We start from the raw sequence: 22801 nt of genomic DNA on the forward strand, positions 1-22801 counted from the left end.
TTTGCCATTGCTTGGTTTCTCTGTTCCAATCCTGACAATGTTTGTCATACCCTTCTCTGTCCTTCAACATTAGTTTTTCTGCTTAGACATCCTGCAAAGCACAGGGGTCACATGGGTTCATCCTAAAAACCATCTGTTTATCAAACAGCTTAGCTCTCTGCTTTGGCATTCCTGAATTCTAGCAGATGTCCACTGCTTAATGAGGCTTTTTTATACTGATTATGAGTAAAACTACATAAAGATCTCTGCCAAGAAAAAACAATTGCCAACTTTTGTTGCATGACATTGGACAAACAACTCCAACATACTGGCACCAAAACACAGTCAAATGCACATGTTGTGCTAAGAGCCAAATAAGCACAAATGGCCAGACTTCCTCTATTGCACATGGGCTCTAGTTTTGCTGCCAAGTTTACATAAAAATATAGTAGGTAAAATTGTAGTAGTTAAACAGACATAAGCATATCAAAGCTAAATGGTTTATCAAGATTTTATCTGAAATGTTACTGTGCTTGTCCAAACATTATGATTACTCAGCAACGTGAGCACCCTTACAAATGTCCTCCTTGTATCAGGATGCATACAACAACAAAATGCAGGAGCTAGGCCCATCTCAAATTCATGATATTTGTTAACCATTACCATCAATATCACCTTCATAGTCATTATACTCTCTTTCAGAGGACCTAATGATACCATTCAATAATGTAATTATATTATAACAAGTGTACATATGTTGCCCAAAATTGTAGGAATGTCCATGGAACCAACAATGACATTCCTTAACCCCTTAAGAGCTCCAGTCGGCCACGTCCATTGGCCGATTCGGCCCGCCCACTCATTAAAATCGCCTCTGCGAAATTTGCGCCGCGGTTAAGCGGTTAAACTCTTAAATGGAACCCTTACTACTGCCATTGATATAAGGAATTACCAGACCCCTGGGAAATGAGAATTGTCTTGTAGAAACTCTTCCCATTCATACCCATGCTTGAACAGTAAATACACTGTTAGAGATCTTCTTGAACCCAAGGCGCATTTCAGGGAAGCCTTATGTGCCAGGGCCATCAGAATTAAGCATGGGCGGAAAATCCGTTTCGCTCGCGGATTTTGCGGATTTTCGGTAAATTCGCAATCCGCGAGATTTGCGAATCTCCCGCAAAATCCGCAAATCCGCGAGCAGCGGATTTTGCTCGCACTGCTCGCACTGTTCGCGTGAGTTCGCGGCTTCCCAGTACAACTTCGCGCCCCGCGAATAAGTGCAAAATTGCAGAAATACGATCTTAGCAAAACTGAAACTACTTACCAGGTTCAAAAGTTCAGGCTCATCATTAGTAGCCATTTCCTGTAGTGCTTCCTGAGGGGCCCCTCCAGAGTTCAGTTGCCAGTTGCAACTATTATGTGACCCTGCTCTGAACCTCAGAATAGTTACACATATGCCACAAAGGTCCTGAATTACAGCTAAGGGAGACAAGCAGGAGCCAGGCTGGAGGTTCAAATCCATTAATCAGCCCCTAATTCATTATTGTCAGTTGGGGCAGGGCAGGTGTTGTAACTAATTTTGCAACAATGAAAGCACTTAGCAAGTGCAAAAGATCACTAATCAGGAAGCACTAAGGAAGCAGGTGCCAGCTAAAAAAATATTCTGTGACACATTAATCAGCCCCAAATTAATTCAGGTCACTTGAGGCAGGGAAGGTGTGCTTGCGTTGCCACAATAATGTACACTGACTGGACAACCAGAGGGTGCTGTGATGAAACAGAGGGTGGCATGGGTGGGCCAGAGGGTGGCATGAGTAGTCAGAGAGTGGCAGTGGTGACAGAGAGTGGCAGTGATGAAGAAGAGTGTCCCAAACAGGCTGGACACGTAGAAACAACAAGTTCGCGAAACTTGCGACCCGACAGGTAAGTTCGCAATTTGCGACATTGTACAAAACCCTCGCGAACTGGCAGAAACCCGCGCAAACACCAAAAAAAAAATCAGCAAATTCGCGAGAATTCGCGGATTTTGCGGATTGCGAGTTCGCAAATCCGCAAAATTCGCGAACGCGAGATTCGCAAAATTCGCCCATGCTTAATCAGAATCTCCCTGTGACATTCAGGCATCACCATATTTGTGGTAGTCCCAGGTTTTGAACTAAGTGGTTTACTGTAAATTTACCCATGCTCCCAATCCAACTCTGGATCCAACTATTTGGGGTCTTGGTATTTTAATATTCTTGCAATGTGTAACTGATTCTTAGATTGACGCCTTGGAGTGAGAAAGAACTTGCAAACCGTGCATGTTATGTCTCATTGAGAAATCCTCAATCAGTATATGTGCAATATTGACCACACTTATTTGCACAAGGTTAAAACATGATGGAAGTGGGCCTAACAAAGCCCCTGAAATGCAGGCATTGAGCTCAGGCTGTCAGCCAGATTTGGTGCACATGAGAGTTTGCAACTAAATCGGATTTAGCATCTGACATGGAATCAGGGCATTTGATGTTGTCTATCTTGTCACTGAGGCATTTTTCCATGCAACACAAAATCTGCACAAATGATTAAAAGAGAAGACCTTGAGCTTTCGGCTTCTTCGCTTACCAGTCATTACATGTCGGTCAGAAATTATCTAAATGCTCATAATTTACTGTTTTTACATGGATTCAGTATTTTGCCTATTTTTTGTTCTCCTTTGTGAATGATCTCCACTTTTGTAGTACTTGGATTAGGACTAAGTTTTGGATCTTCATTATCCAGATACATAGTCTTCCCCACCACAGTCCTAACAAAGCGAGTTGTCCCACCCAGGGTCAGACTAGGACAAAAAAATATCCCAAGTTCCAAACTAATGTGACCCCATTAGTAAAGCAATAGCTAAAAAAGTGGTAAAATCAGGGAAATCAACATGAAAAAGCAACTCACCTGGCATTAAACAAGCCCACAACTGCTAAAATAAAACGGCCCACACACTGATCTGTCAGACCAGCCCATCGGGCACTGCCTGATTGCCCTATAGACCAGACTGATTCTGGCCCCACCCCTCAAGACAGCCTGATTATCAATTAGATCCTGTAAAACTGGAAGTATGTCATGGCATAAAGACTCTCCTTCCGCTCCACACTTCATGTGCCACAGCATCTAGTGCCTCAAAACATAGCAGTGCAAGAGAGAAAGGTATTTAGGACTGTGACGGGGAGCACTATGGATTAGGATAATGAAGATTACCGGTAAGTAATTAATGATTACCCCTTCACCCATCCTCCTTGTCCCAGGCCTAACAAAGTAAGAATTTCCCCAACTACCCCATTTTCTGCGGGCTCAGAGATTTGACAACTTCATAGTGAGAATAGCAGTTTATTGATAAAGTAACACATGTTGTTTTGAGAATCTCCAAAACAAACATGCCTACGTCTTAGCAGTAATGTTTAATAAAGATATCAACATGTAACCGAATCACTGCTCTACAAATGTAGATCAGAGAGACTCCATTTGCCTCAGCCCAAGATGTTGTCATACCTCATGGATCTACTCTGAATGGTGCTTGGTATGGGAACTCCCAAAGACATGTAGGATTGAGATATGGCCTCTCTCACCCATCTACTAATAGTTAATGTAGATGGCTTCTTTTCCTTATTATGAGGACCATAAAAAAAGAAGGTATCTGAGTCCCTAGCGCCCCTTGTCTAGAGTAAATAGATTAGAAGAGCTCTCTTGATTGCCATTGCCAATGAACCATCAGGTGCTAGAACTGAGTGAAACACAGTGAGAACAACTTCTTGATTTGCTTGGAATTGTTAGTTAACTTAAAAACTGAAATCTGGACTAGCTTCAAAATGACCTTATCCTCAAATAATTTTTTACAGTGAGTACAACATTACACACCAATTCCCCTATTCTTTTTGCATAGGTGATTGCCACCAAAAACACAACTTTTGCTGTAACCTACTAAATAGATGCTGAGTCGAGAGGCCCAAAGATTATAAAAGCAAACCTGTAGAACTGTTGAAAGATCCGGAGGAAAAGAACATGGGAAGGGATAGCGTTTTTTAGTCTAAAGCCCATCATCAGACTTTTTCACATATGGAGGGTAAACATCGTTTACCACAAATCCTTTTCCCCATAGGCAATTACAACGCGGTTGCTACAACAACTGAGTTGTAACAACGCATACCATTACTCTGCAAGTCGGAACAAAAACTTGTGGAGGGGTCCCTACTGTTGCACAAACTGGAGCTGGAATAGTAAATTACACTATTTCAACATCCAGCGCCCTTCCAGAGCAAGTGGTTCTTGCGTCTTGCGGAGTAATTGCCTGTGGGGAAAAATAATGCATACTAAGGTGGCATATTCCATATGGAGGAACTGTTGAAAGTGTACCCTAGATTCATGTTCCTGGGCCCTCCACTAGTCAACACAGTGCTTGAATACATCCATACAGCTGTATCGTCGTGCAAACTCATAACCAGACTCTACTCAATAACACTAGCAGCATCCCTGCTGGACACTAAATAGGCCCGCCGCGCCTTGGAGGTGGACATGATCACAGGCCCATCGATGGAACAGTGGTAATACTGTTGTTACCAAACTGAGGGACTCTCCCCTAACTACAGATTAAGGTTGATACACTTCAAATACCAAGATTACAAGATTGACACATACTATTCAAGAGTCAGTATAAGTCTAAGGAAAATGGGGAATTAAGTGATATTCGTGAAAATGCATATGTGGTTTACAAAATATACACATTTCTAGAATATATGGCATAACGTACCCCAAGTACTGGAAGGATGCTGCAAGTCACTGAGGAGTACCTGGACCATATAGAGTGGGGATCCAAAGACCCAATCCCTTTAGACAGTCACGGAACTCTATGGTTACTTGTATGGCAGAGGGTATTTTATTCCTTATAATAAGTGGGGCATGATGAACAAAAATTGAATCTTTAGTGCAAAATTAAAAACACCAAAGAGTAGTTTGTAATTTGTTGTAATGTTCATGTTAGAAGCAATTTAATTTAAACCTTATGAAAAATGACATTTGCTCAGAATGAGTAGTAATATGCAGATATTTTTCTTTCGTGTAATGAATCAAGTGCAAAAAATAAACACGTTTCCATCAATCTCTCTTTCCTGATGATCAGCCTTTCTTTTTAGAAAAACATATCACAAGAAAGAAAAGCTGATTCTCGTTTTCGTTGTTTAAACTTCATTGATGCTCCGATGCATGCCTTTTACCTTGGCTGCTGGTACTGCCAAAAGGTATTATAATGTCACACTTTAACTGAAACTAGTTAATACTGTTACATAGCTGTGTCACTTTCAATCACAATGTGAGAATCTTGTTATAGTTAATTTCCTACATGAGGGTCTTGAACTCTGCTTAAACAGGTTTAAGGGTAATTGTTCTCTCTTATGGATGGAGACTTCAATTTATGGCACAGTCAATTGTCCACTACAGGGTTTTGTGGATTGCCGGGGCCAGAAGGAGATCTTATAACTCATTTATGTTATAGTCCATTTGGAGAACAACTGAGAGCCTCATTTATGAGACTCCTTGCACCTCTGGATCGTCACTTTTTGTGACATTCTGTGGTGCAAAAGCCAGGGTGATATTTATCAGGCAGCACTAAGCCACTTTTTTAGCCTAATTCTGCCTGATAAATATCAGTCCCTTTGAAACAGTGTTCTGCGTTAAAGGGACATGTAATGGGTTTTACTGGGGGCGTTCACAACAACATCCATAGCCTATTGACACTGCCCCAGATTTACGAGAAATCGTAAATCTGAGGCAGCGCCAAAAGCTTATGCCTCCCCAGGGGAGGTGTAAGTGAGGCACAACGAGGAGAAATATCTTTATTTCTCCTCGTTTTTCCTTTTTCTATGTGTGCTGCATTCTGCAGCATACATAGTAAGAGAAAAAGCCTCTTGTTATTATTTTTGTACAGAAAGGTTTCCCTTCCTGTACAAAAATAATCGTCCCGCAACGCAGGCACCCTTGCACCATGGTGCAAAGGTGCCTGCGCTGGCGCAGGGTAAAAGGACAGGAATGCGCCGTTTTTATAGATATGGCGCATTCATGCCCTTTCATTTGCTGTAGGGAAGCGCAGAAGGGAGGCCTGCTGCACTTCCCTATGGCAAAAGCTCATAAATGAGGCCCTGAATCTATTACTAATGAAATACAACTTTTATTTTGCTTTTGATTCCTTCGCTGTGGATCCAATATTAAGCCCCACTTATATTGGGAGGGGATGCTCCAGCTCAATTGATATTATATTGTTGTCCTGTGATCTTAGGAGATGTATGGAAAAATACACAGTTACAGAAACTGTGCATAGTGATCATAAATTGTTAGCAATTTTGATCCATTGCTTCTTGTTTGACAAGGCTTAGGTTGGAATAAATACACTACTGCTGGTTAATTACCGTAATAAGGTGGTACTATGTATTAGTCTAAAATTGATAAGGACAAATTTCTTTCAGACGTAGTTCCCACCAGCCACTCTTATTTTTCAATGTTTTTAGATGGGAACAGTGATACTGGGGACATAATTGGTAGCTTTGGCTCAATTTGCAGTAGAGCGAAACATCTGTTTACCATCCCATTCAAGATACACACAAAGAAACGTGTAAGATGGTTTGACTCAAATTGTGCGAAGACTTATATTCTTTTTTTTAGGGTGCTAAAAGCTGTTCCCAGAGACCCTCCTGAAATGGTGCGTGGATGCAGAAAAGAGTACCGTAGATTTCTAATGGCTCAGAAAGGGTTAATTTGCCAGGAAGCTTACCAAAATCTAATTATGTCTACCACTCTTAAAGCAATTAAATGTTCTGGTAGATTGTTAACCAGATTTGTTTCTATGATTCTGATGATACAGATCTTAATACAGTGATCAGCTCGGATGACTGAGTCAAACATTTTACCAAGGTGTATTCAGGTTCAGCCTGAATTGAGGGCTCTCATGGCATTCAGGTGTATGATAGAGATTCTTCTCTATTGGATGTCCCTTCTTTTTCCCTCTCTAGTCTTGATATAGGGCTTAAAGAGGTTATAGATGTTATAAATAGATGTCCAGGTGGGAAAGCTCCAGGGCTAGATGGAATTTCTGTGGATTGTTTTAAGGAAAACATGCATCGGTGGGCCCCTCTTTTGATCAATGTATTTAAGTCTACTTTAAGTACTAGTCCCCCTAAAGCATGGTCACTTGCGATTATCATCCCCATCTTCAAGAAGGGATGCAAAGGGAACCCTCAATGTTACCACCCAATATCATTAATCAATTCTACTGCAAAAAATAATGGGCAGGATATTACTAGAGTGTCATCAAACCTGGGCCTATGACAATAATATTTTCTGTGAATTGCATTTTGGCTTTTGTGCTGGCCTTGGGACAATTGAGCAGTGTCTCAACCTTTACCTCTTGATAAAAACATACTCAGTGGCTAAGAAAGGGAAGTTATATCTAGTCTTCATGGACTCAGTTTGGTGTTTGAATCTGTTAATAGATCCAAACTTTGGAATATCATGACCATATAAGGGGTTGAGTCCAACTTTGTTAATTTTTAGATGGAACGCTACACTGAGGTAGTTGTCAGTGTTCAGAATGGGGCAAGCGTGGAGACAACACAAGCTTTTAGCTTAGCTAGAGGTGTACTCCAGGGCTGTGTCCTGGGTCCTTTTCTTTTTACTCTATATGTCAGTGGCCTGGATAAATATCTACTTAGCTGCAACATTGATTTTAAAAGGGTAGGAGAGTGCTATGTTACGGCATTAATATATGCTGAAGGACCCGTATCTATTTTCAGTGCCTGTTAGATCAGTTTTGTGTATTTGTGGCCAACTTAGATCCAATGGTTAATCAGGGCAAGACCCACATTATGATCTATGGTTCTATGAAAAATAAAGTTAGTTCCTTCGCTGGTATTATCAAGGAAATGTGTGTGGACGCTCGTATCCATTTTTGGGGGTACTATTTGATGATAAATCGAGATGGGCCACTGAGTATGGCTAAAGCTATGGCGTGTGCTAGAAGTACTGAGTCTGTCTCTAGCTTTGGCTCTAGACTTGGTCGCCAACTGACCGGAGAGCTTATGGCAGTTCATAATGCAAAATGCTGTGCTTTTGCTACTTATGGGACAGGTTTGTCTGGCTTTAGGAATTATCTACACATCTCGACCCATATATGCCACTCTGAAGTGGGAGTAGATTATATTAATGATCTGATTAAATTATAGATACATTTACTGCAGCTCTAGATCTGGAGCAAGAAGGAGAATTCTTTAAATCAGTCAATGTTCGCTGACTGTCTCAAACTGGACGAAGGTTTAAAGATACCCTGATTTTTGTATATACTTGTGCAAGTTTGAATATACTAGATCTGTTCGACAAAACAGAAACCTATTCCACTGGTTATTCCAAATCTTTGAAGGCAATTTATATGTCTAATTGTATTTCTGCAAGATTACACAGTCTCTCTGAGAACTCAGCATTATTAACTTATTACTTTATTTTCACTTCCCCTGGTATTAAATCATATCTTATTGGGTCACAAATAAGAATCACAGATTTGTGCTGACTAGGTTAAGGATGAATATTGCACCTTTCTTAGTGACTTTCCCAATAAATGTAAATGTACAGGAATTTATATAGCGCAAATCACCGAGCGGTTTCTAAGCGCTTGCTTAGGGAACCCGTACTGGTATTCCCCTGTGAGATAACCCCAGCAGGATATCCGCAAGGTGAAAGCCAGGCATCCCGAAACGAGGGGCCGTTGTGGAGATTAAGCAAGCTATTGCCCAGAGTCACAGAGTGTGAATCAAGTAGGCACCGGAGCAAGAATTGTCAAGTCCATGGACATTTTTAGGACTCCCGCCGAGCCAGGAATTGAACCCTGGTCCCAGGCTGACCTCTGCTTCCAGGTCTGCCTCCTCTAACCAGTGAGCCACACTTCTCCACTACACTGGGTACCAATTTTAAGACTTTGCCTGTTTGTCCACGTGACTCCTCTACACAAAATGCGATACATTTTACGTCATTTGTAAATTCTATTCTGCATTGTTCTATATAATACCATTCTTTAGACATGCACATTTTAGACAATGTAGGCCTTCTGTGGTATCTTTAAAATCTCTTTCCACACCTAGTTTCTTTTTTTTCAGCAGCATGTTTTATGTAAAATTATACATGACGGAGGACAATGTTTAAACATTGAATCAGTTTGGTATGAAATACTTTCAGCCTTGGAATTTTTTTAACTTTTTTCTTGTATTCTTTGTATTGAATGCTTTTATCATGATTGAATATGTTGTGTGATATTTGATGAAAAGTGATATTGTATACTTTATTGTCATTTGTTTGGATCGAATAAAGAAATTTGACTGACTGTAATAGATACATTAGAGACAGCTTTTATACTGGGATTGCAGGCTTCACTCTCTGATAAGAAAATTTGAAACAGGCTTTTATACAGGCAATACAGACTTTCTTGTATTATAAACAAATATCACAGATTGTATGCAACATATTTATTCTACATGCCAGAGAGGGACTTATGTAGCTCACCAATATAATATAAATTGACATGTGTAACTTCACTTATTCTCTTCCAGACTATGACTTAGAACATGGAAATAGAGAGAATTAATGATTGGCTATTACATATTTTAGCTAATGGATTAGAACACCAGTGATCTCTAAAATAATTTTGTAATTTTAGGAAAGTTTACTTGCATTGAAGTGAAGTTTCACTTGGAGCGTCAAATGGGATACTACTTGATACAGATGTACATTCCGAGTCTCCTGATCGTCATTCTCTCCTGGGTTTCCTTCTGGATCAACATGGACGCTGCCCCCGCCCGAGTGGCACTGGGTATCACCACAGTACTCACAATGACCACTCAGAGTTCTGGATCCAGAGCTTCACTTCCAAAGGTATAGAGACACTCAAACCTCTTCACCCTGTCTTTTGTTTTTTTTTCTGCTGTAAGGAAAAGCAAAGTTATTGCAGACCATTAAAAATAAAGAATGTTGGTTTTAAGAAATGTATATACATTGGACAAAAATGGGCATGGTGAAAACAGTTTTTTTACTCAAAATCAGAAGATTTTAATGACCAAATCCAATGTATTTTTCTTTTGATTCGATTGTTTCCAAAATGCTTGTTTCACATGGTTTTTGTTTTATTTTAACCTTTTTGATGCTTGAAGATAACATTGGAACCAGTTGAGTTTGAGGTGAAAATTACAATTTGCACACACTGGAACGAGTGCAGCTGTAACAGGGTGCTTAAACCTGAGCACGTTCCTTAATCTGCAAATCTGAATATCACTCTTATCACAAATTCTTCATCAGGTTTTACCTGTCGAACGCCTGTGGGAAAATTGTCTATAATAAGTTTGCAATTAAGCAAAAAGCATATGCGCAATTAACCCACAGGCAAAAGCACCCAACTGAGGAGTTGCTGCTTGAACGTAATTAGCACCAAGCATGGAATCAGGGTTCTAGTTTATTTTGAAGAAGCACAAAGTGTCTTAGATTAATGTTAGGCGTTTAGAACCCATGGTAGACTTTCAGAGCGCAAATGGCGTCAATACTCTACGTCTCCCCACTTAATCCAATTGAGACAATCCAGGAAAGCTTGTAACAAAAGCATCCTTAAATCTAAAAAGACTTTTTTAGGAAAGAACTGGACAATGCAATAAATAGACCAAGGAAACTATTCAATATACTTAAAGAACAATCGAATACATCTGCCAAATCAGCACTAGTCATCACCAAAACAAGCTTAAATAGTGAGGATTTCTCCGTCTTCTTTACTGACAAAGCTAACGCGTTGGAGAGGGAACTCAAAAAACTGCTGAAGACATTGAAAGGGAGAAGATTTCCCCAGATGAACCTCAGGCTCAACAAGAATTGGACAAACCAAAAAACAATCCTCGGTGGTCAGGATTTAAACCAGTCAGTGAATTAGACATCTCAAAGATCATGTTGTCCACTAAACCTAACAACCACTAAAACGACCCCCTACCAGCAAAGTGCTGGTCTTCTCTAAACCACCTGCTAATCCCGTCTTGGACTAAGATCATAAATGCCTCGTTATCACAAGGCTAAATACCGGACTGCCTAAAAACAGGACAAGTCATTCCTCTCTTAAAAAAACCCAACAGAGAACCCTTCCGATCCAAACAACTTCAGACCTGTAACCAACATTCCCATGCTAGCCAAAGTTCTGGAAAAATGTGTCCAACAATAATTGAGTCTTCACATCTTGGATTTCATTCTGTTAAATGATTGCCAATCTGGGTTCAGACCGAACCATAGTACAGAAACTGCAATCCTGCATATAGTAGATGATGCTTTACTGGCTCTCAACCACAATGACACATGTCTCCTAATACTGTTGGACCCGTCATCTGCTTTCGACACGGTAAACCATGCCAAAATTCTTGATAGGTTGAAAAACAGAATGGGGCTAGATGGTACAGTCCTAAAGTGGTTCAGCTCCTTCCTAGAGAATAGATCGCAAAAATGAATTGTCAACCAAACCCTGTCAGGCCCAACCAGAAATACAATTGGAGTTCTACAAGGTTCAACATTATCCCCGGCGCTTTTCAATCTATATGTAGAACCATTAACGGTTATACTACAAAAAGCAAACATTTCCTTCCATATGTAGTTGGATCACATGCAGCTATATATCATGGTGGCATCGACAGGAGATATAAAGACTATGAACCAAGCCCTAACAAGAACCCTCCAATGGCTAACCAAGAACCACCTGAAGCTAAATCCACAGAAAACTGAATTCTTACTGATTACACCACAGAAAAGCAAATTTAAGATAGCAGAATGGTCCAACCTTATCACTGCTATGAAATGTACCCCGAAGATTGTCGACTCCAGTAAATCTTTGGGAATTGCTCTTGACAAAAATCTGAAAATGGTAGCCCACTTCCATCTAAGCTACCTGCGGAAACTAAAACCATTCCTAAATAAAAAAGATCTTAAAACAGCAGTCCAGGCACTGGTCATATCCAGGATCGAAAATGGTTGCACTACATTGGCTGGTCTTCCCAAGGTCACAACAGCCCCATTGAAAGCATGTCTTAATGCAGCCACAAGACTGATATTGGGATCCCAAAAATTCTACCATATCTCCCCTCACTTGAAAGTGCTCAACTGGCTACCCTTCGAAGCAAGAATTCACTTCAAGTTAGCATGCATCACTCATAAAGCATTGCACCATAAAACGCCAGTTTAACTTGCACAGAAACTCATGCTTTCAGGAGGATACCGAGTCTCCAGGAGCAAAGCTGATCTACTTCTGAAACCAGCTCGTTTTTGTAAGAAAGAACTTATGACAGAGGGTTCTCCGGGGTAGCACCTAGAATTTGGAATGCACTCCCCCCAAGCATTAGCATAATTCCATCCATCGCAGCATTCAAAAAAGAGGCAAAATCATTTTATATGAGAACATTTCTACCATAAGACCATAAATCAGAACTGTTAGAACTGGGGGTCTCTAGTTGGCAGAGGTAGGTACCCCTGTCCAAATAGGGACCCTTGCTTCTAGTCAGGACAAGGAGATAACCCTCTCAGATAACCCCTGCTCGCCCTCAAGGTAGCTTGGCCTGAGCAGTCTAGGCTAACCAGAGGCAATGCGTTAAGTATTTGTACCAACACTCACAGTAACACAGTGAAAACACCACAAACTGATTCCACAACAGTTTAGGAAAATAAAGATATTTATTCTAAACTACACAAGACCAAAACGGCAAAAATCCAACATACACAGTTCAAGGTTACGGTTCCAAATGAGTTCTTCAGGTTGTAATCAAAGTTCTTTAAGTTGTGATCGAATGATCCACAGATGCGTGAAAAGTTCACAGTTGCGTCACGTTTACTCACAGTACCTTTTAGATGCAACAAAGTTCCACAAGCAGGAAGCTGGTGCGGTGGAAACAAGCGATGCGTTACTCCTGAGACCCTGGGGAGGCGATGCGACAGCCCCGCTGCAGCAGCGGGCGTGTGGCGACGAATCCGATCTGTATGGGGAGGAAGGCAGCTTGCGTAGATTCCGGTGCGTAGGTTCCGTGGGAAGTCTGTTCTCGTAAAGGCACGATGCGATGATCTCGTAGGGGCTGCGACGATCTCCGGGGCGACGATGCGCGGTCCAGCGGTGATCCTCTCTCTCGCAGCGCCTCGATGCGATGGTTCTGCCACGATGCTCGCAGCGACGTGATGCGGTCCGCAAGCAAGCGGTGCGGCGTTCTCACCCAGCGACGACAGGCTCTGCGACGACACTCGCAGCGATGTTCGATCCTCCCGCACCGGTCTGGTGCGTCCCGCAAACGAAGGGTGCGACGGCCTCGGCAGCGATGTCAGGCGCTGCGCCGATCTCGACCTTCGTAGCGGCGGGAACTTTCTCGCACTGTCGGGGATGCGCTCCGCAAGCGAGCGATGCGACACTTTTCAGTTTCACAAGTTTCTCAGCTTAGTCTCCAGCTTCCCAGCTCAGGTTCAACTTCTAGAGGCCCCACAACTGGATCAAGCACTCTACGAAGGACAGAACTCTCTCAGCAGAGTTCAGGGAGACTGGGGGTGAAGTCCTTTTGTTCCTGGGACTTCTGAAACAGGGAGCCAGCTCTTCTCAGGCCCTTGGAGATTCCTTCAAGACAGGGGACACAGCTCACAGCAAAGTCCTTCCCCTCTCCTTGGCAGCAAAGCAACAGCAGGTCAGTCCAGCAGAGCAACAGCAGGACAGTCTTCCTTCTTTAGAGTCAGCTTTCTCCTTGGCAGAGGTTCCTTCTTGATTTCCAGGATGATCTAATTTTCTGTTGTCAGGGGTCCTGTACTTATACCCCTAAAGTCTTTGTTCTCTCAGTGCATGTGGGCCCTGAGCCCGGCCCGAACCAGTTCTGGGTGGATCCTGAGTACTTTGTTTTGCTGGCTGCATCTTTCCTTTCAGAGTGAGGGGCAGGGTCCTCAGCCGCCCAGCAGGAGGTGGAGCCAGCGCTGTGGCAGGCAGGCACAGCCCTATTCAACCCAGGTGCTAACTCCGCCCACCGCTCAGGTAGCAATTGCTCCACTCAGCCCAGTGCTGACTCATCCAGCCTCTGGGGCATTCCCCAGCCCCTGTCACTCACAAACCAGACAGTCAATACACAAACAGTCTCAGGCACACAGAAGGGTCAGACAAGAGAACAGCAACTTTCTAAAAGTGCTGTCCTCAAACACAGGATCTAAAAACCACCTTTCCTAAAAGATGCGTTATTAAATTCTGAGTTCAGGGATACTAGATACTTATGTCCTATCTTGTTCCTATGGGAAGAAATGCTGTTAACCACTGTAGCCAGCATCCCCCATGTTAACCTATGGAGCAAGATAGCCTTACAATAGTGAAAAACGAAAATGGCTGTAATTCACTACCAGAGCATGGTACCTGCACTAGTACATGCTCTACCTTTCACATACACTGCACCCTGCCCAGGGGGGTACCTTGGGCCTTCCATAGGGGTGACTGATGTGCACGAGAAGGGAAGGGTTAGGCCTGGTCAGCGGGGACGCGGACCAGGAGGACATGGCAGTTCTAAACTGCCCGTAGGCGCTGCAGTGGCAGGCCCGAGACACCATTTTAGAGCTACTCCTGGTGGGTGGCACAATCAGTGCTGCAGGCCCACTAGTAGCATTTGTCATCACCAGCCCTGGCACACCCAGTGCACTTTACTAGGGACTTCATGGTGATACAAATATGCCAAACATGTATATCCAATCAGAATAACAATTTACATAGGGAGCACTTACACTCTGGCACTGATCAGCAGTGGCAGAGTGTCCAAAGCATCTAAACCAGCAAAAACGAATCCAGCACAGCATCGAAAAATACAGGAGGCAGAGGCAAAAAGATAGGGGTAATCACGCCAAAAGATGTCAGGTCTAACAAGAACCTATGGCTACAAACTTTCCATGTCTGCTTCCATGCCTCCGCTAGCCTTTCACTACCCACGCATGAGCTTGTATATATGTAGTACATGTGGTTGTGTGTTTTTATGAGCTTTGATCTTAACTCAATTGTTGACTGTTATATATGTTTATACACTTTCCTGAAGTTTATTGTTGTAAAGATTTAGTGATTTGCAATCTATAAGGTTCTAATGTTGAAATACTTCTGTAAAGCGCTCTGATACCCTATGCAGGGTCACGTTCGCGCTATAGAAAACACTAAATAAATAAATGTTGTACATATCCTAACAGTTGTAGTGCTCCATACACTCGGATCAGGCCAACATTAGCACAAGTAATGATAATTCAATGTGTACAGTCGGTGGACTCCATTGGACATCGGAGGTGCCAGTTGGACTATCAGTCTTTTATATAACCTTTGCATTTATAGGTACTTGGGATGGAGCAGATTGGCTTATATTTTAGGGCTTCGCCAATAAGAACCTTCTTAAAACGTCCTCTCAACTTCAGGGAAACAACTTTAGCTCTCGGTTTGCATTGCCCGCACAAGGATCTTTTGATTTTATTTACCATCCATATGAAAACATTGGAGCCTGTTGCTTACAATTTTCTGTGCAGTGCTGAATCTCCACGTACATTTAGGAGTCTAGCAAGTGAACAGATTGTTTGTCAGTGGTACTGAAAAGTTGGGATTTTCTGGTGTGTTATTTCTTCGTCAAATCAGAGGCAATGATGCATATGAATGACTGACTTTCCATAATAGAATGTCCTAATTCAGTACTGGGTGTATCTTGTATGTTTGTTTATATATAAATTGTTTATATGGGTGCTCTTGGTAAATTGCCAATGTTGGGCTAGAAGTTCATCTGGAAATCACATGCTACTTTGTGAGTTCTATCTGGTAATATTATTGTAGCATCTACTCTGACTACCAGTGTTTCTGAATCTATTAGAGTAATAGTTTGTTTGTGAAATGATGTGATAAATTAGGCAACGTGTTTAATTTCTTCCTGCTGTGGAGAAAATATGATACAATCATTTATTTAAGTGCTGTTTTACTTCTGAATGAGAGACATGCATTGTTAAAGTTGCCAGATCTCTGTGTATCCACACATTCTCACATTAATATTGTTCACATTAGTGTCAAGTAAAGGAATTTATGAACCTAGGTTATCAACAGTAGTCTATGGGCTTTATTATGAGTTTTGTGGTCCTGCTGCGGATTATGCAATGACCTGTTTGCTGTAGGACCGCCAAAGCTGTGGTGCAGCCGCCCACCAAATTAGGAGTTAAATCCTGGTCTGGCGGGTGGTGCTGCAGCAGTTTAAGGCAGCAGTCTTTCATGCTTATTGAAGAGCCTGACATGGAGACCGCTGTTCTCAGAGAGCCAACTGCACCTTCCTTGATGGTGTGACACACATGCCACACAATGCAGAAACTGGGGTGCTAAACCAGGTCCGGCATGCACCCCAGTCCCCCGCGCATGCACCCCCCTTTGTTGCCTCTCCGCCACTCTTTTTTATGGTGGGCTCACCGCCATGTAAAAGGATGGGGACAGGCAACTCCTACTGTGCTTGGCAGTGCCGCAGCGGCACTGCCAGCATATTAGTGCTCCTGACCGCTGCCCGACCGATGCAGGATCCTTGATCTTCCCGGGGGTTGCAGCGGTCCTGTGGCAGTCCAACCACCACACTCATAATTCTGCCAGCAGGCCCACAGTGCGGCAGTGGTAAGACCGCTACCATGGGTCAGCTGTCCTATGGAGAGTCAAACTCGTAATAAGGCCCTTAGTATGTACCCTTTGCACATTCTGACAAAGGATTGTAACCAACTAGGGGCAGAGCATAGAAGTGTCTTGAACCCTTATGTCACATCATATTCTACAGGACCAATGATGAAAAAAGTAATTATAAAATATTTATTTACCAATCCATGACCAAAGCATCTCTTAAACTTGCTGTACAATTGAGATACACTATGATGCTTCACTTCAGTTGTGTATTGACTTTGGGCCTTATTATGAGTTTAGCGGTCCATAGGACCGCCAAATCCGTGGTGGCGGTTCAACCTCCACCACACTGCGAGCCTGTCCGTAGTATTATGATTGTGGCAATGAAACCGCCGCAGTATCATTGCGACCACCAGGGATCAAGGATCCAGTGGCATTTGCGCAGCAGTACGGCATAGTTATATGTTGACAGTGCTGCTGCGGCATCACCAAGCATATTAGAAGTTGCCAAACCAGTACCCTTTCCATGGCAGTGAGCCCAACATGAACAGGGTGGAAGTGTGGCAACGAAGGGGATCCTAACGGGTTGTGCCCCCCTCGATTTTCACCCCAATGTTCTGCTAAATGTGACATCTATGCCACACCGTGAAGAAAGGTGCTGTTGGATCTTTGACAGTAGCAGTATGCATGTTAGGCTCTTCTATGAGCCTAACAGACCACTGCTGTCAGATCGCCGCAGGCCCAATCGGCAGACCTGGATTGAAGACCTAATCTGGCGGGCAGCAGCACCACAAGCTTTGGCTGTCCTACAGCAGATGTGCATTGCACTATCCACTGTACGACCACCAAAGTCATAATAAGGCCCTGTGTGTGTTAGTGATTTAAGTGGTTTAAGTTAGAATGTCAATAAAAAAAACTCTTCTTTCTTTCCTATAATGGACTAAATATAATTTACAAACATCTTATTCGATTCTGTGGAGACTTTTTACTATTAACTCCAATGAGGCAATATTTTTCTAAATGATATTTAGGATACTATGGGCCTGATTTAGATCTCGGCATACAGGCTACTCCACCAAAATGGTGACGGATATCCCGTCCGCCGAAATATAAATCCCATTATATCCTATGGGATCTATATTTTGGTGGATGGGATATCCGTCACTGTTGTGACAGAGTAACCCATAGATTTAAATCAGGCCCTAAATCTTTTGTCAGTCTATATTTACACCATGATATTTTAGTGCCATACCAATTTAGTGCCATACCGATTTTAGCATACAGCATACATTGTCCTCATTCTCCTTATCTCCCTTACACCCTTCATATCTTTTAAGGTCATTAAATATACATGCGCATTTTATGAAGTGTGTTTTACTTAGATTGACATTGTTTGCGTTAAATATACATAACGGTAGAATATTCCTTGTGCTTCATTGGTATTTTTACAATTGTAAGTTACACAAGTAAGAATAAAATACTTCAATGTCCGGTACAATTTCCTGGAAACATTAGATGCAAAACATGTTTTGAATATCAACCTATTTATTGGATTTAAATCTCAGTTTTGTTACGGGGTATTTACAAGTTATTTGTGGTTTTAATAAAAAGCACATTAATTAAATGCCAATACTGACAACCAATTTTTCCTAAACTCTTTCATCAAAATGGTCCAAATGAATGGCAGTTGCCACCTGTCAAAAAATGCCTTTTATTTTCTTTTTTAAGGTCTAAGTGCACTTCATATTAAAAATAGATTCTCTCTGTTGGTTTTTCTTGAAGGCTTGCATAGAAGAGCTAATCAAAATCTGTAGGTCTGTTAAATCTGGTTCCCCTCGAGATCCCGCACCCCCCAAAAGATTGAGTAAGAGCTTGGAGACCTTGGAACCCTACATCAGGCATGTGCTAGATGTCTCCTTCCGATCCAGTTCTATACCCGAGGACTGGAAACAGGCTGTGGTGCTTCCCCTCCGCAAGAAGCCTAACATTAGCTTCGAGAATTTGGACAATTTGCGCCCCATCTCCCTGCTGCCTTATCTCGCCAAGGTAGCGGAGAAGGTGGCAAACAAACAGCTAATGACATATGTAGAGGAAGGCAACCATCTTCATCCTACCCAATTTGGATTCCGGCCCCGTCATTCGACGGAGTCCGCCCTTCTGAGGGCTACTGAAGCCCTCCGGCAGGGTGCTGACGAGGGACAAACAATGGCGCTAATTTTACTAGATCTTAGCGCCGCGTTCGACACTGTGGCACATTCCATCCTACTACAGTGTCTGGACAAGGTCGGGGTGAAAGGGGCAGCGTTGAAATGGATTTACTCATTTCTCACTGGCCGGGGTTTCCAAGCGAGGCAGGGTGACCACTACTCGGAGCGAATTCCTTTGGACCAGGGGGTGCCGCAGGGCTCGTCCCTGAGTCCAACACTCTTTAATCTTTATGTCGCTCCAATTGCCACCTTAGTAGAGAGTCACGGCCTCAGCTTGGTGTCGTATGCCGATGACACGCAGCTGGTTATCTCCCTATCGCGCGCACCCGATCTTTTGGCGGACATCTTCAGAGCATGCATGCAAGACCTGGCTGCCTGGATGTCCGCCAATTGCCTCAAGCTTAATGGAGGCAAGACCGAGGTGCTGGTCGTGGGGGGCCGCCAGTCTGCGTGGACGTCGGCATGGTGGCCATCTTCCCTGGGCCCAACACCCACCCCTTGCCAAAAAGCAAGGAATCTGGGCATTTGGTTTGATGCCGCCCTCACCTTTGGCCCTCAGATCAATCAGGTGGTGGGACAATGCTTTGGGACCCTCAAAAGCCTCAGAAAGACGCTGAAGTCCTTGCCTGTGAGAGCCCGACAGACCTTGGTACATGCACTAGTCACTTCGAAGATGGACTATGGCAATCTTCTGTATTTAGGTACCCTGGAGAAGAATCTCAGCCGCTTACAGGTCCTACAGAACGCTGCTGCACGACTGGTGCTTAGATTACCCAGAAGAGCTGCTTCTGCAGCGGCTCTCCGGTCCTTGCACTGGCTCCCGGTCAGAAGCAGGGTAGAATTCAAAGCACTCTGCACGTGCCATCGGATCATTCATGGGAAATCCCCTCTCCCTCTACAAGGACTCTTGACACCTTATGAGCCTCCCCGCTCTCTAAGATCTTCTGGCTCTGGACTCCTGGCTGTCCCTTAGGTATCCAGAGCTCGGATGGGGGGTAGATCTTTCAGATACCTTGCAGCCGCCAGATGGAATCAGCTGCCCATGGCGCTACGACTAGAGCCATCTGAGTCAATTTTCAGAGCTAAGCTCAAAACTGCTCTATTCGCCTAGTAGGTGTGCCGCTTTTGTAGGGTCCAGGAATAAAGTAGCTCCTCAGCGCGGGGACACGCCGTTGTTGCGTCTCCATGCGCTTTACAAAACCCCCAAAATAGAAAATAGAAATAGAAATAGATGCTTCTTTCCTACATCCACTCTCAGCTTTCCTCCCCATGTGTGACATTTCACTTTTTTAAACTGATGTTTCTGGTGTTTACTCACCAAAATCACTTTCCTAATTCCACTGCTTTTTTTGCTCTTATTTTCTTGCTCCGTCTCTCACTTCTTCTGCTCCTGTCCTGACTCCCTTCCCCGCTGTGTTTTTCACAAATTATTGAAACTAGTTTATTTGACTGCTCCCCATGCTCTTCCTTTTTTCCAATTTTAGAATGAAAGTCCCATTCTGCGCATTAATTTCTCTTCCTAACCCTTACTTTACGCTGCCTGCTTCTAACTTTGCCTCTTTTCCCTCATTTTTTTGTTTATTTTTTTAAAACATTAGGGTCTATTCACAAAGGTAAGCTTACACTAGCTTGCACTTCACAGAGGAATCCCATGTAGAATTAAGTCTATTTACGAATGTGGAAATCTCTGCCAAGTTCTCCGCACCAATACATGCCAATCAAGGGGTTAAAAAGTGGGTGTCCTAAGGTGAAATTTGCATTGGAACTTTGTAAATGTCCACAAACATGGACATTTGCAAACATTTTCAAACTCCTCTCCTTCCCCTATCAACCCTGGAAAGGGTCATATTTTTCCCCCATCCAATAGCTGGTGTATATTTATTTCCAGAGTGGGAAGGGATTGGCTCACACCCGAATTTGATTGGGACATATAAATAGGACTTCCTCCATTGGAACAAAATATGCATTTGCGCAGGGGATGGTGATCCCGATGGCTTTCTCAGAAGTATGACTGGAAACCTGCACCTGGTACAATGTTCCAGACATGCTCCTAGAAATGTTTGTGAGAGGCGAAAAGTAGGGAAAGTACGTCAGACAGAGATTTTCCAAACTGAACCCAATGTTATGTAACCAGGTTAGATAAGGGGTTCTCAGTGTGTTTACTTTTCAAATTTGGATTTTTATTTATTTGTTTTTCAGTTAGAAAATATTATTAGCTTACATATGTTTTTGTCTTTTCTTTTTTAACAAATTGTATTTCTGTTCATTTGTTTTTCCTCTAACAGGGTTTTCAATTGTGTGGGTCTAAGGAAGATAATTCTACTATTTTGAGTTTCTATGAATCTTTTATGCATTAATGTCACCACACATGAATGTTATATGTGTGGGCTGTTTATTCTAGTCTCTTCACATTTCCTACACTACCTTTTATGACGGCCCAAAAAATGTGTTTTAGTCTGTTATTTTACCATACTCAATATTTTTGAAGCCATTTCTGTTGAACCTCGTTCTAATTTTTAGGAACCAGAGGCAAAATAAAGAAGGAAAAATAGACATGAAGAGAGAGAGTGCTTCATAAAGAGGTAGAGAGACAGAGAGGTGGGGGAGAGAGAGAGAGAAGGAGAGGAAAGTAGAGTGAGTTGGTTGAATTTTTTCATCCAGTGATGTGTCATTACAAAGACCATGTCTTTCCTAGGAAAATAAGTCAGACAGCTCCTTTGTGATTCTTCCTGTTCTCTCGATTTTCAATTGTGAAACTGGTGAGTACATTTCTTCATCAACATTGCTGCTGTTGTGCAATATATGTCTTAATTTAGTTAGTACCATGTTAATGTTGTATGGTTAAAGGGAATTAGGACATTTTCGGAAAGATATCAGCAAATGTCTACTTCTGTCCATTCCATCTCTGGTTGAATACATTAATCGGTGCTCAATGTAGTCAACCATATGGCAGGAATTATTCTTGGCTTAGGTTCTACAAATATTTATTAAGTCAAAGGTTAGTACTCAGACAATACCAAAATATGTTTAGTAAAAGGTTCATCCTTGGACAATACCAAACTTTTTCTCGGAGTATCTAACCCATCTGACACTGTAACCTTGAAATCCTACTTCAAAAATCTAATGTCTGTTTGTATGTATGTATGGATATGGTAATTCTACTGGGCAAATCAAGCCACAAGGCAGCGAACTACTGTACAGGGTCAAAGACGAGTTTAAAATCAATGAGTAATAATAGAGGGAGCTAATTTGTGTATGGTTATATTGTTATGAAGTAGTCTTCTTTAAAGAGGTGGATCTTCAACTCTTTCCTAGATTGGAACAGTATTGGGGTGTCTGTCATTCCCAGGTACAGATAACCAATGTTGTGCATTAAAGTATTACTTAGGTTCATATGAATTTTCCTAAAAGTTAAGTGCTCAGTTGGAAACTCCCCAGCAGCAGAACCACATCTTTCCCACAGGATAACCACATGATCAAACTGGCCGAAAAGGCTAATCAGGCAGTGCCCGAAGGTCGGTTTTTACATTCCAGTGTGTGGGCTGTTCTTTGCCTGTTTGTAGGCCCTTTTTTTTGGTCTGCTGGGCCAATTTTTACTGTTGGTTTCCCTGATCTTCAACGAAACATTGCCTGCATCAAACTCAAATCTATGCAGTCTTCCATACCTTGTAAAACACTGACACAGTGTTGAGTTACAAGTTCAATACTGCTCCAATTTGTAAACATGGGTTACTTCTCTAGCTATCTAATTTGCTAATGGGGGCTACTTTTATTTTGGTGCCTGAACCTATTATCTGTCTCACCTTGGATAACCGTCCTGCCTGTAACAAGAGTCTGAGCCAGCTTTACCAGGATTTCAAACTGCGAACAACAGATCTCTGGGTAGGTCCTTGGGCAAATTAAGAAATTCTGCTGCATAAAGGTC

General features: G+C 42.5%; 1 protein-coding gene across 1 annotated transcript in view; it reads left to right on the top strand.

Moving 5' to 3' along the window:
• Positions 1–22801, top strand: part of GLRA2 (glycine receptor alpha 2) — a 1032607-nt gene that overhangs the window by 563719 nt on the left and 446087 nt on the right. The window contains exon 7 of the mRNA XM_086934355.1: positions 9695–9909. Within this exon, the coding sequence (XP_086790481.1) occupies positions 9695–9909 (215 nt within the window). The remainder of the gene's footprint in view (positions 1–9694; positions 9910–22801) is intronic.

Source organism: Lissotriton vulgaris, chromosome 8 (genome assembly GCF_964263255.1).
Source record: "Lissotriton vulgaris chromosome 8, aLisVul1.2, whole genome shotgun sequence".
Lineage (NCBI taxonomy): Eukaryota > Metazoa > Chordata > Amphibia > Caudata > Salamandridae > Lissotriton > Lissotriton vulgaris.